At 43.0% G+C, this 14,775-nt stretch overlaps 1 protein-coding gene across 4 annotated transcripts in view; it reads left to right on the forward strand.

Annotated features, from left to right (window-relative positions):
* Positions 1–14,775, forward strand: part of PDE5A (phosphodiesterase 5A) — a 190,340-nt gene that overhangs the window by 135,531 nt on the left and 40,034 nt on the right. For all 4 annotated transcript variants that reach the window (XM_036763181.1, XM_036763184.1, XM_036763182.1 and 1 more), the window contains exons 13-14: positions 10,550–10,675; positions 14,643–14,737. In XM_036763181.1, the coding sequence (XP_036619076.1) occupies positions 10,550–10,675; positions 14,643–14,737 (221 nt within the window). The remainder of the gene's footprint in view (positions 1–10,549; positions 10,676–14,642; positions 14,738–14,775) is intronic.

A 14,775-nucleotide genomic window follows, 5' to 3' on the forward strand; every position in this document is an offset into this window, starting at 1 on the left:
ATCAACTTATTTATTAGGCTAGTCAGAAATCAATAAACTACATAAGTAAACATAAAAGGCAAAGGCTTTATAACTTCATTCAATTTTCTTCCCCTGGGCAAGGATAAATAAGGCAAAGGAGATAGGTGGAAATAGCAGCGCAATAATAAATGAAGTAATTCCTACACATCTAGGAAAAACATCTAAACATTTGTTTTCTTCACTCACCTCTTCATAATCTGCATCTGCAAAATAAAGAAGCATATTCTTCTTCAATAAAATGCTAATCACTCTCATATGTGTTAGCAGCTTCATCACTAAATAATTTAGCATTGTTCATGTCCTATGGAGGAAGGGCAAGAAATAAAACTCACCTTCAGTTATTTTAACACAATTGAGAATGCAGTTAATTAATATACTTTATCATATTTTCTTTATGTGTAAATACAAATATTTGGATTTATATTTTCTTTCTTATTCTTTTTTTAAATTTGTTTAATATTTTTGGTTTTCAGCATTGATTTTCACAAGAGTTTAAATTACAAATTTTCTCCCCATTTCTACCCTCCCCCCACTCCAAGATGGCATATATTCTGGTTGTCCCATTCCCCAGTCAGCCCTCCCTTCTGTCACCCCACTCCCCCCCATATCCTATTCCCTTACTTTCTTGTAGGACAAGATAGCTTTCTATGCCCCATTGCCTGTATTTATTATTTCGTGGTTGCATGCAAAAACTTTTTTTTTGAACATCTGTTTTTTAAAACTTTGAGTTCCAAATTCTCCCCCCTCTTCCCTCCCCACCCACCCTCCCTAAGAAGGCAAGCAATTCAACATAGGCCACATGCGTGTCATTCTGTAAAATCCTTCCACAATACTCATGTTGTGAAAGAATAACTATATTTTGCTCCTTCCTATCCTATCCCCCTTTATTCAGTTTTCCCCCTTGACCCTGTCCCTTTTCAAAAGAGTTAATTTTGATTACCTCCTCCCCCTATCTGCCCTCCCTTCTATCATCCTCCCTTTTTTATCTCCTTCCTCCTTCTTTCCTGTGGGGTAAGATACCCAATTGAGTGTGTATAGTATTCCCTCCTCAGGTCAAATCTGATGAGAGCAAGATTCACTCATTCCCCCTCACCTGCCCCCTCTTTCCTTCCCACAGAACTGCTTTTTCTTGCCACTTTTATGTGAGATAATTTACCCCATTCTATCTCTCCCTTTGTCCCTCTCTCAATATATTCCTCTCTCATCCCTTAATTTGATTTTTTTAGATATCATCCCTTCATATTCAACTCACCCTGTGCCCTCTGTCTATATGTATATTTCCTTCAGCTATCCTAATTGAGATCTCATGAATTATACACATCATCTTTCCATGTAGGAATGTAAACAAAACAGTTCAGCTTTAGTAAGTCCCTTATGATTTCTCTTTCCTGTTTATCTTTTCATGCTTCTCGTGATTCTTGTGTTTGAAAGTCAAATTTTCTATTTAGTTCTTGTCTTTTCACTGAGAAAGTTTGGAAGTCCTCTATTTTATTGAAAATCCCTATTTTGCCTTGGAGCATGATACTCAGTTTTGCTGGATAGATGATTCTTGGTCTTAATCCTAGCTCCATTGACCTCCTGAATATCATATTCCAAGCCCTTCAATCCCTTAATGTAGAAGTTGCTAGATCTTGTGTTATCCTGATTGTATTTCCACAATACTGAAATTGTTTCTCTCTGACTGCTTGCAGTATTTTTTCCTTGATCTGGGAGCTCTGGAATTTGGTGACAATATTCCTAGGAGTTTTCTTTTTGGGATCTTTTTCAGGAGGCGATCAGTGGATTCTTTCAATTTCTATTTTGCCCTGTGGCTCTAGAATATCAGGGCAGTTCTCCTTGATAATTTCTTGAAAGATGATATCAAGGCTCTTTTTTTGATCATGGCTTTCGGGTAGTCCAATAATTTTTAAATTATCTCTCCTGGATCTATTTTCCAAGTCAGTGGTTTTTCCAATGAGATATTTCACATTGTCTTCCATTTTTTCATTCCTATGGTTCTGCTTTAGAATATCATGATTTCTCATAAAGTCACTAGCTTCCATTTCCTCCAATCTAATTTTTAAGGTAGTATTTTCTTCAGTGGTCTTTTGGACCTCTTTTTCCATTTGGCTAATTCTGCCTTTCAAGGCATTCTTCTCCTCATTGGTTTTTTGGAGCTATTTTGCCATTTGAGTCAGTCTATTTTTTAAGGTGTTATTTTCTTCAGTATTTTTTGGGTCTCCTTTAGCCAGTCATTGACTTGTTTTTCATGGTTTTCTTGCTTCTCTCTCATTTCTCTTCCCAATTTTTCCTCTACTTCTCTTACTTGCTTTTCCAAATCCTTTTTGAGCTCTTCCATGGCCTGAGACAAATTCATATTTTTCTTGGAGACTTTTGATGTAGGCTGTTTGACTTTGTTGACTTCTTCTGGATGTATGTTTTGGTCTTCTTTGTCACCAAAGAAAGATTCCAAAGTCTGAGGCTGAATCTGAGTCCGTTTTTGCTGCCTGGCCATGTTCCCTGCCAACTTACTTGACCCTTGAGTTTTTCGTTGGGGTATGACTGCTTGTAGAGTATAGAGTACTTTGTCTCAAGCTTGAGTGGCTGTACTGTTGTTTTCAGAGGTATTTCTACACAGCAAGTTCTGCCACACCAGTGCTACTCCTCCCCCAAGAACCGCCAACAGGATGGGACTCAGATCTAAGCTTGCTCTGCACTCCTGCTGAGATCCGCCGCTTAATTCCTCCCACCAGGTGGGCCTGGGGTGCGAAGCAACTGCAGCTGTAGCTCTGTAAGCAGCCTCAGAGCTACATCACCTTTGCTGCCCCCGGGGCGGTGGCTGAACTGCCAACTCCTTTCACTCTGTCCCCTGCAGTTTTTCCCACTAACCTTCTCTGTTCTCTTTGGTGTTTGTGGGTTCAGAAGTGTGGTACCCCCACAGCTCACTGATTCAGGGTGCTAGGGCCTGTTCCACTCTGCTGCCAGTCTGGTTGTTCCAGGAGTGGCTCAGCTGAGCTCTGCTCCCCTCTGCTCCCAGTTTCGTGCACTAGACCTTACCCCATGACCATCCAGGCTGTCCTGCTTCCCTCTGCTATTTCGTGGGTTCTGAAGTTCTAGAATTTGTTCAGAGCCATTTTTTATAGGTGTTTGGAGGGACATGGGGGGGACCTCATGCAAGTCCCTGCTTTCCAGCTGCCATCTGGATTTATATTTTGAAAAAAAAGGAAATCAATAAACTGATAGTCAATGGTTTCTCTAAGTAACCAAAAATGCCCAATGGTGACCCTGAAAGCTTTAAATAACCTTTCTCAAAGGGAATTCCCTTGACAAATGAAAATCAAGCCTTATATGTAGACATTTAATGAGGACATGGGCTAAAAATCTTCAGTTCCTCCTAACTGAGAGCCTGGCTTAATCATGAGACTCAGCCACCTCCAGAAATCTGGACAGGGCAGGCCATGTCCACTCAGACCACTCTGGTTGGCTTTATTCTCCATGAACTGGGTCACCCTAAACTCTACTGGAGGGGTTCAAAGACAGGGGCTCCTTCCTCAGGGTAAGGACTTGCCCAGGCTGGATTCCAGTTATTCTATAAACAGATATTAGATTTCCTAGTTGGGTGAGGTCCTGCCCAAGATGAAAGAGCATATTGCTTGAGGGATAAGTCCTTCAGAGACTGACTTTAATAAGAGTTGGGCCTTAATGAGGAACCTGAGAAGAAAAACCTGGATCCCAACTTAATAATTCATTATTAATATGATAGAATAATAATCCCTCTCATTCATTAGATTCTAAAATTTTAGCTTGGTCCTACCCCAGAACTTCCTATTCTTTACTATTGGCTGTTTTTCCAAGGCCTAAGATCCTTAGACTCCTCCAAAGCTTCTCTCTCACCTTACTATCTCAACAGGTTCCCACCTTCTCCATTCTCTCTAGTACAACTGAACCAATACAAACAGAATTCACTCTTTCCCATTTTCCCTATTCACATGTGCAGTCTTGGCTAGTTAGTGTCTTCTCTTGTTCCTCCGGCTAACATATCTTCAAAAGGTCATCCTACATTCACCTCTTGAAGGAAGACCTCTTGGACTCGCTCCAGAGGTGGTGAGCTATTACTGCTCCACAGTGCATACCCTCAAACTCATCATTTTACAGGTCATTTTTCCCACTGCGTATATGTTAATCCTGGCATGTAGTAAGCCCTTAGTAAATGGATGCTGATCGATTGAGAGTAGCAGGCATGGCCAAGGAAAAAGAATACCAGAGCAAAGGATAAGCCATTCAAGGAGATAGTAACTAAGGAAAAAGCTGGAAAAGAAGGTCACCTAGCCTTTGGATAGCCTCATCATGACTTGGCTTTAACTCCAGATTCTCCACTGCCCTTGAGCCCAAGTCTAGTGAACCATGTGACCTGTAAGGGCTCAGCATATAGGACTAACAAAGGCCTCAGTCTGTGTCTTCCTATATCTGATTCAGCATATTTGGAGAGGCCCATCACCAGGACTTGCCTTTAGTTGATTAATTTGGGCCATAGCAACTCATAAAGACCGCCTCCTTCCTAAGGAAAGTATGGGTGGGACATGAGCAAAGGGGGAGTGCCAACAAATTAAGTATCTTGGGAACATCGAGGTACCTGTATCTTGAGCTACGCCCTCCAAGCCCTTTCAGATCTACAGCTGCATGCTCTCTGTCTGCTGTCTTTCCCCCACAGTAACAATACAATACCTGGTATTTTCTCATCCAAATCACAAATTATTTATTTAGAATTGGAAAGGGCCTGAGAGGTCATCAAGTCCAAACCCCTCACTTATGGGCGAGGCAACTGGGGCCCAGAGAGGAAGCGATCCAGCCAGGTGTCTGAGACAGGATGGGAAACCAAGTCCTCCTGACCGCATCACATGGCCTCTCATGAGCAGCCACTGACTATTGTTCTTGTTGCTGCTGTTCAGTCAATGCGGTCACTTCTGACTCTCCATGCCCCCATGTGGGGTTTTCTTGGCAGAAGTACTGGAGTGGTTTACCATTTCCTTCTCCAGCTCATTTGACAGATGAGAAAACTGAGGCAAGCAAGGTGAAGTGACTTGGCCAGGGTCACACAGCTAGTAAATGTCTGAGGCTAGATTTGAACTCGGGAAGATGAGCCCAGTGGTCTGTGCACTATGGCGCCCCCTAGGTGCCCCGTATAAAAGCTGGGTGTTGCTATTACTACCCTTATTTTGGAGTGCTGATTGTTGGAAAGATTTTGTTTGTCTGTTTTTTCCTCTGATATCGATCCTAAGCCCACTTCTCAGCAACTCCTCTCCTTAGTTCCTGGTCAGCCCTCTAGCGCCAGAGAGAACCAACCCAACCCTCTTCCATGTGGGGCCCCAACTCTACTGCTGCCCCCCACCCTCCACATGCCCTCCCATGACATCCACATGTTGTTTGACCAGGGCAGAGTAGAGGGATGGCTTAGCTTTTGTAATAGGTGCTTCACCAGTGCTTGATGATTAACTGTCATCTCTTTCATTTTGTATAATAAGCCAGCACCTCTTGTCATCCAGGAGAGCATTTTTGGTTAGGTTCTTCTCCATTGTCATTCTTCCACTCATCTTGAACCCCAGCCTTTAACTGTTCTTTCCTCTTTCCCTTATGCTAGCATAGTTGCTGCTGCTGCTGCTGCTGCTGCTGCTGTTTTAAAGTTAACCTCACTGCCAGCCTCAGCTCACTCCAGGTTTCCATCTCTGGTCATTCTTCCTCTGGTCCACACCGCACTGCTATATTCATCTTCCATTACCTGACCTCCTTCCCTCTTCTGTACATCTATCTCTTTAAAAATCTGAGCTGGTCAATGGGTAGCCATATCAGTCTCTTTTGAAAAATCCCCTCCCCCTTTCTTTTCTCCTTAGCCAAACCACTGTGCCTATCAGAGCTTTTGATTCCTCTTGGGCCAACTTCCCCCCAAAAATAGTAAGCCATGGAATCCTGCCTCTTTTTTTCTCTGAACCCTTTTGAAATCCATTCTTCTATCTAGGGTACACAGCCATCGGTGGTTGGCTTTTATCTTCTTCATCATGAACTCTGTGTGGAGGGCTTTAAATGCCAGTTTCTATTGGATCCTAAGAGGTAATGGGATGCCTGTTCTATCTAAACTGGAGTTTCTTGATCAGGGCAGCTGGGTGAAGTATGGATTGGAATGGGGAAAAGACAAGTCAGGAAGAGTCATTAAGAGTCAGTTGTCCAGATAAGATGCAGTGAGGGCCTGTACTAGCATCGGGGCTATGTAAATAGAGAAGAGGGGAAGTTTATGAGAAATATTATGGAGGTCGAAACAGTAAGATATGGGAAACTAATGGGATGTGAGGGGAGGAATGGAGTTGGGAATACAACGAGGTTGTGAACCCGGGTGACTGTAAGGACAGTGATGCTTTCAAAGCCTTCAACAGGGTCGTATTCTATATGATATTTGACCATATGGATTCATACAAGCTATTCTCACCACCCTGTTCTCCAATTTCTGCTTAGATTTGCAGGTCTCCAACCAAACCGATTTTTACTGGCCTTTGTTAAGTGTACTCCATCTCCATCCAGGAGCCCATCATTCTTATATTTCCAACTGTGCTCCAGAAATCAAAATCTTTTCCTCAGATTCCATCTTTTTAGCCTTATGCATATTTCCCAAATCTGCCTCTTTTCCATGAGTAGTAAAGAAAAACAACAAAAAATCTTCAAACCCCAAGACTTTTCCCCTCATGATGTTGGCCTGGAATTTCCCCAAAGCTCTACTTTCTAGTCCCAGTCTTCTTCTGGTGCTATTTCTGGGGAATAGCTGTCCAGTCTTTCCATCCATGCCAAGACAGAAGGCATGGGAAGAAGTGGATCTCTCTATTTACCAGACTGGCATCAGATCGGCAGAGCTGAGTGCCCCCTCTGCATGGTGCCTTCTATCATCACTGCCTAGCTCTCATGGCTGATCATCACTAGCTAATGGCGCCTGTGGACCCAAGTCTTCCTGACTCCAAGCCCAGCACTCTGGCTACTAAGTCATGCTGCCTTCCCACTGGGGTAGAAGAACCCTCTGATTCTTAATACCTCCTGCCTCCCCTGCTCTGCCACCATCATTGCAGAGGCAGAAGTGGGGCAACCAGAACTGAGGGTTATTTTGCATTTCTCTCTATTTTTTTGGTTGCCATGGCTAAAAATTCTGTCATAGAAGGAAAAGAAACAAGTCTAAGAGAATTTTGGCTTCTGAATGTCATTTTGGGTGCCCTCCAATATCACATGTACTTCAAGGTGTTTGCAGATTGCTCTAAATGTTTGAATCCATAAATCAGTCTCCAGGTCATCATGTTTATTTCCTATGCTTCTTTCTTTTAGAACAAGAAGTTTCTAGAACACCACACAGCATGCTGCCCCAGGCTATTTTTTTCTTCTCCAACCCCTTCAAACAAACTTCCCAGCCCTAGCTTTAAGTCCTCCCAAGGAGACTGGTCTTACCTTTCTTATCCTTAGAGGATAAGCATCCCAGGGATGCTTTCCTCTGGACTACTATCACCATGATCAAGTAATCCAAAATGGAATTAGTAACCCAACTCACAAAGTGACACCCAAGATACAGGGATCCTTAGCTTGGGGTGTATGAACTTATTTTTTACATATATTTTGACACATGCATTTCAATAGAATTGTTTTTCTTTTTAATTCTATATATTTTATTTTATACATCTAAAAACATTACTCTGAGAAGGGGTCCATGGGCTTCACCAAACTGCCCAAGATTCGCAGGACACACACACACACACACACACACGTGTGTGCACGCATTACACATATGCACACACACGCACATGCACACAAACATGGACACACACATACATGTGCGCGTACACACACACATACACACACACACACACACACACACACACACATATACATTAAGAATCTCTGATCTAGGACCAAACCCACTTCACAAACCGCCTTTGTGGGATAGGTTTGGAAGGTACTCCCTGAGCCTGCAACTCCAACCTAGCAGTCTTTAAAGGGCCAGGGGCCAGTGGGGTCTTATTGCCCATCCTCTCATCAGCAGAGTTGGGGAATGATCTCAGTGGGAGAATGATACCAATGGGACCTAATGGGAATAGGGAATATCAGACCATAAAGAACATCTGGCTTCCTGTGCCACTGACGGAGGGAGAGCTGCCCTGTGGGGCTCTGCCTGCCATCATCCTCACTGGGTTGAGAATTGTCCAAGGGATAGCTTTTCCCTCTGAAGCTCTGAAAGGTTTGTCTTTTCACATCCCACAGAGCAGTGGGTGTTCTGGGTATCTGGGGCACCTGAGGCACATAAAGGAGGCCTCTTTATGTCCTCACTTCACAGAGGACGTGGCTGATCCTGCACATTCAAGGACCGAGAAAAGCTGTGAAGACACCATCAATGGAATAACCAGACTTGTGCCCAGTAACTGGAAATTTTATGGAGAATACCATGTAAAGGTTGAAATAGACCCAAGTTGCAAGACTTTGAACAGATTTTATTTTCCATCTTTAAAAATGCTTTTTAAATAGAGTCTTTGAGGATTTATTTTGCACAGGAATAAAATCCTTTCATTGTAAACTGGCAATAACTCTGATGGGTGTGTACAGTGCAACATTTCATAAAAACCCTAGGTTTCAGCTTTGGCTAGAGATCATTAGCTACAGCCTCCTTACCTTATGGAGGAAATATGGTTCAAGGAAAACAGCAGTGGATTTGGAGTTTGAGGGCTTAGGTTCAAATCTTGGCTCTGCCTCTGTTTATCCATGTGACCTTGGGAAAGCACATCTTTGTACACCTTGGTTTCCCTTTTTGAAAAATGAGTAGGTTGGACTGGAGCATCAGATCCTGGCTGTGCCACTCTATACCTGTGTGACCTTGGGCAAGTCACTTATTCTGTCTCTGAGTGTCCATCTTGCTCTAAATCTAGATTCCTGTGAAACCAAGGAAGTCCAGAGAGGGCCCTGGTCGAGGTTACTCAGTGAGTAATAGAGTGGTGGGCTACTCTGTCCACTGCACCACACTGTTGAACCCAATTAGAAGAAGCTTGAGAGTAGAGAGACCTAGAACCCATGGTGGTGGTGAGGAGAGTGATTTATGTACCCCTGTTTTAGCCTAATCAGTATTATTTGGTTAAGTGGGATGTTATAGGGATGGTGATTATGAGTGTTACACTTCTCTATTAATATATATTTAGTCAGTCTAGTCAACCAATTCTACGATAAGAATTTAGAGATAAATAGATAAGATAGATTTTTTCTTATAATAGACACCAAACTTTAAACTACAAGCTATAAGTTCACTAAACTGTTATAAAATTTACTTGCCTAACCACCAGAATGCTGACCAGAGGACCTCCAGACTTTTGGCCTGTAAGACCAAAGAGAATCCTGTAGATCGAAGGCCAGTGTGGGCAAGAGGATGGCAGGACTCCAGACCTCTGCCCACTTTTATCTAATCACTATGACCAAAGCCAGCATGGGTGGGATGTCTTGAAATCATATGGAAAGTCTCCCAACTTATTTTTTTACCCCCAGACCACCCTCTCTTCCCTAACATGAGGAGGTACCTGTCTTATGACCACTTAGTCAGCAGGCATGACCCTTGTGTTGCCTATCACGTGTCTTCTCGGGCTGATGCATCATTTCTGGCCTTCCAGGAGGGTCAAGAGCTAGATCTATCCAATTCCAAAAGACTAAAGATGGAAAATGGAGAAAGAACTATGGAGTCTGAATGCAGATCAAAGCATACTATTTTCTCTCTTTTTTTGTTTTTTTCTTTCTCATGGTTTTTCCCTTTGGTTCTGATTCTTCTTCACAACATAATTAATGTGGGAATATGATTGTACCTGTATGGCCTATATTAGCCTGTGCCATCTTGGGAAGGGGGGAAGGGAGGGAGAGGGAAAAAAATTGAACTCAATCTCAGAAAGTGAATATTGAAAATTCAAAGCAAATAAATTTAAGAGAAATAAAATAAGAGCTAGGTCTATCAAGCCAATGAGATTCTGTAGTTTACTTTGCCTTTGCTGCATCTCTGGGTATCAAGCATAGTAAAACTAAGGCCCTGGAGAGAGGAGAAATCTCCAGTCATGAGGAAGATCTGAGGTCCACTTCACTGGAGGGGACCAGAGAACCTTTAATAAAGTGCTATTGGCTTAGAGCTCTGCCTTAGTTTCTTTTATTGTTGATTGGACAGTTTTGAACCCCGTGGTCATGGTGGTATTCTACCCACCATTATTCCCCTGACGATCTCTTCACCTAACTCGGTGTATAAACACCTTCCCAATGGTGTCAAGTGGACAGGGCAAATGGATGGGGGTTTGAGGGCTTACCCTCTTCTTGGGTACTGCTAGGGGCTTCCAGATATGCCTTTATTTTGGGATCTCTTGTACAAGATAACATGGGCACATAATCTCTAGGGAAGTAGGTTGAAGGGGAGGAGAAAAGAGAGACAGACGCAGAGAGACACAAAGAGAAAGTCCGACAGAATGTGTAACTATGAATGTAACCAAATTATACTTTGTTTCCTCTCAAGGTTCTTTGCAGGTGGATTCTAAGCATCAAAAAGAATTATCGGAAGAATGTAGCCTACCACAATTGGAGGCATGCCTTTAACACGGCCCAGTGCATGTTTGCTGCCTTAAAGTCAGGCAGAATTCAGGTAGGTGCCCCCTCTCTTCTCATATGGTTCAAGATCATACCTGTGTCTTGTTTTGTTTTCAATGCCAACACTGAAAAGGTCGTTTAGTCCATTCTGCTTATATTCCAAGACTGAGAAAGCCCTCATATTCTTGCCTTAGGAGCATCACTTGAAGGAACTGATCCGACTGGAGAAGACTTGGGGAATGTGATCACTTCCTTCAAAGGTTTAAAAGGTTGACACTGGAAGGAGAGTTTAGACTTGTTTTATTTGGTCCCAGAGGCCAGAACCAGGAGTGGAGATGTTTTGAGAGGCAAATGTAGGCGTGATGTCCAGAAAACTTCCTAACAGTTGTGGGTCAGTTGTTTCAATCATGTCTGACTCTTCATGTCAAAGTCTTCATGGCAAAGATACTGGAGTGATTTGCCATTTCCTACTCCATCTCATTTAACAGGTGAGGAAACTGAGGCAAACAGGGTAAAGTGACTTGCCTGGGGTCACCCAATTAGTAAGGGCAGATCTGCACTCAGGTCTTCCTGACTAGAGGCCAAGCACTGTAGCTACTGGGCCATGTAGTTGTCCTAATAATTAGAGCTCTCCAGAGCTGGAATTGGGGGGTGACAGGTTTCTGTTCCGTGAACATCTTTAAGCAGAAGCTGGTCATCCACCCACTGAGTGTGTTGTAAAAGTGGTTGTTTCGTGCCCCGGGGGTCTCTTCCAAACTGGAGGCACTGGGATACTCTCAAGTTCTTCCGTTTTCATTGTTGTCCAAGGAAGAACAAAACAGCAACTTGTAACCTCATTGTAACTGTTCTTTCCTTGTATACAGAGGATCCATATTTCCGAGTTCTCTGATTTCACCCGTTTGGGGGTGCTTTTCTCCCGTGCAGATCATGGGCCATTTATTAAAATGACCTTTCAGAAAAGGCACTGGTTTCGTGTAACACCCTCATGCACACCCTGCAGAATGATAACTGACCATTGTTATGTTTAGTTGTTTTCAGTCATGTCCAACTCTTCCTGACACCATTTGGGGTTTTCCTGGCAGAGATACTGGAGTGGTTTGCCATTTCCTTCTCCAGCTCATTTTATAGATAAGGAAACTGAGGAAACAAAGTGAAGTGACTTCCCCAGGGTCACATAGCTAGTAAGTGTCTGGGGTTAAATTTGAATACAGGTCTTCCTGCCTCCAGGGCCAGCATTCTATCCACTGTGCCATCTAGCTGCCCTAATTGGCAATAGAGAGCAGCATTAATGGTGTTAATAGGCAAAAGTGACATATCTCCCCTCCTTTATTCTCAACCTGCAAGGGGTCAGGGATGCCGGCCTGGAAATGGAGAGACTTGGAATCAAGCACTGGTCCCATCACCATGAAGGTCCTTCACCTTCTGATCTTCGGCCTCCTCATCGATAAAATGAGGACCCTGGGAAATGATTGAATCCTGGTTCTGTCGCTTAATAATTGTGTGATCCTGGATGAGTTCAGTCCTCTGAATTGAAAACAAACCACACATTGATTTTATAACAACTCTGATTAAAAAGCTTAGGCTTTAAAAGTCAGATTTTATATTATAGAGGCAGTTTCATACAGGTAGATACTATTACAGAACATAGTTATCTTATGGAAATGGCTATTATCACTGTGTTATTCAGGCTCTTTTTTAAAAAATGCATAAAGAAATAAATGTGTGCCTCAGTTTCCTCATCTATAAAGTGAGAGGGTTGGACTGAATGATTTCCAAGGTCTCTTCCAACTCTACATAAATGACCCTGTCCTTTTAAGGCTAAAAGTGTCTCTGTGTAAAAGATTTGAATCAGCTGTTGAAGGATTTAAGCCATGGCTGCTATTAGAGATGAATATTTTGATACAGAGGGCCAACAGGCTGCCAAAGGACAGTCACACTGGCCCAGGATTGAAGCAGAGTAAGTCAGAGCTTCCATGTCACTCAGCCATGGGCTCAGACTGTGATAGAAATGCCAAGTCTAAATGCCAAAATAAAGTAACATAAAATAAAGTTCTCAGTATTGGGAGTGACTGGTTGTGTAAGTATCACATACCAGGTGGACACGTTATATTTTAAGTGGCTGGTTGGATTAATGGGAAATCCATCAGTGGGGCACAAGAGCTGGAGAATGAGTAGAGGGAGGGGTTTCCCAACGGGATTTTCAATGGGCTTCCCCTTGGGACTCTATGAGAGTTTGATTGTAACCATCTGGGGGAGTTTGTGTGTGACCATATGGTGGTGTTCTGTCTCTAGGAATCTGGACCTACCAGGGCAAGGGCACAAGGGAGTGAGAAAGCCAACGCAGAGAATAACAGGTCTTCATACTTCCATACAAGGAGTAATAGATCACACTGCACTGATAACGCCACTCATCCACTGACGCCCAAGCATGGTGTTGTCCTAGTGAGCAACATGTCATATATAGGGGGTCCTCATTACCTGTGTCACAAAGATCCCTTTGAGCTCCAAATTCTATGCTCTCTGATTCCCAAAGATGACACCTTCTTGGTTTCCTGCAGGAAACCTGTTGGTTTAAAAAAAATGAACATTACAAATACTATTGAATAGAATGAGGTTAAGGGTCACACTGATTGACCAAAGAAGCAGGCAGAGATGACTGATCAGAAGACTTTAGAAGAGCACATAGCCACAGGGGGCATGTTTCCAGACTAGTTACTTCCCAGGCTGAAATCTAAATGGTCCTCTGGTCTCTTCTTGCTAACTTCGGAGGGACTGACTAGCCTGGCTAAGTAGCGTCTGATTCCACAATGTGGCAGAAAGGTTTGGCTTTCTTTTTTTTAGAGCTGTACCAGACACTGTTTAAATAGATTTTTACACAGGAAAAATAATAGAATATGGAGATCCCTCACTTTTTCATTTGTGTACATACACACATACACACATATATATATACACACACACGTATGTTTGCATGTATATGTGTGCAATCCATATATACATAAATATGTGTATTGTGTGTGTGTGTGTGTTGTTCAAAGTCTGAGAAGTTATCCCCATCTCTAGTTTCACAGACTTCTTGTTTTCACTGGCTAGTTTTTACCAGAGGGATTGTTTTCAAAACACTCAAATAAAATGTCTCCACAATAGTTTTCCTTTTCTAGCTTCTAGCCAAAGTTATACAAAGTGTTCCAAATGTCTTGGTGCATTTTTAAGCTATTCAAAGTTACTAACGGTGGGGGAGGGGTGCTGTTAATGCTTATTATGGATTAAAATTCCAAAAGATCAAACTTGGATTCCCTACCCCTGGAAATAGAGATCTGCTCTAGCTTTACATCCAAGAGTTCATGACGTTACTTTTCCTGTGTAAAATCTCTTTAGGGCTAGCTGCATCTCTGAAAAGAGTTGAAGATAGTAAGCTTTCTTTCATCTTTCATAATAGAGGAAGACCTAAAAACCAGATTTCACAAAACCATTTTCCTTCCTTTTATACCTTTTGGCAGTCAGATTTCCTTTTTTTTTCATGACTTGTTCAGGTTAACGTTCACATGAGCCTATGGTCCTAACAGTCTAGCTCAGCCATATTCAGTGGGAGTGGGAGGCAGGGTGTCTGAGCAGCAGGGCAAAGCCCAGTGATTCTAAGTACTCTATGTGTGTCTAACCCACAGCTGGCTAATGGAGGCCAGGTTGATTGCCTAGCATGCCAGCGTCGTGGTGTTCTGAAGAAGCTGGACAGATGTTCCTAGGGACCCCAGTTCCATCTTTCAGTAAAGACCATTTGTAACTGGAGCCCCCCACGAGGCTGAATTGTGTCCAGTTCATTCCCAGCAGCATGTTTTATGGTTTTATGGTACCAAGGTGCTCTAGGGCCAAAGTGACGGGCACATAGCCTAGATATTGGGCTCGTATCATCCAAAATGTATCCACACCCATCCACAAAACCCAGTGAAATCCCACTGGATTTCTGCCTGATGTGCCTGGCGCTCATGCCTCTTTCTCTCTGTGTTGTTTCTTTCTGTGCAAAGAACCAACTGACCGACCTGGAGATCCTGGCTCTGCTCATCGCGGCCCTGAGTCACGACCTGGATCATAGAGGAGTGAACAACTCTTACATACAGAGGTGAGCGCATCTCCCAAGGGCAGAGGGCACACCTGATG

This window comes from Trichosurus vulpecula, chromosome 6 (assembly GCF_011100635.1).
Source record: "Trichosurus vulpecula isolate mTriVul1 chromosome 6, mTriVul1.pri, whole genome shotgun sequence".
In the NCBI taxonomy this organism is placed as follows: domain Eukaryota; kingdom Metazoa; phylum Chordata; class Mammalia; order Diprotodontia; family Phalangeridae; genus Trichosurus; species Trichosurus vulpecula.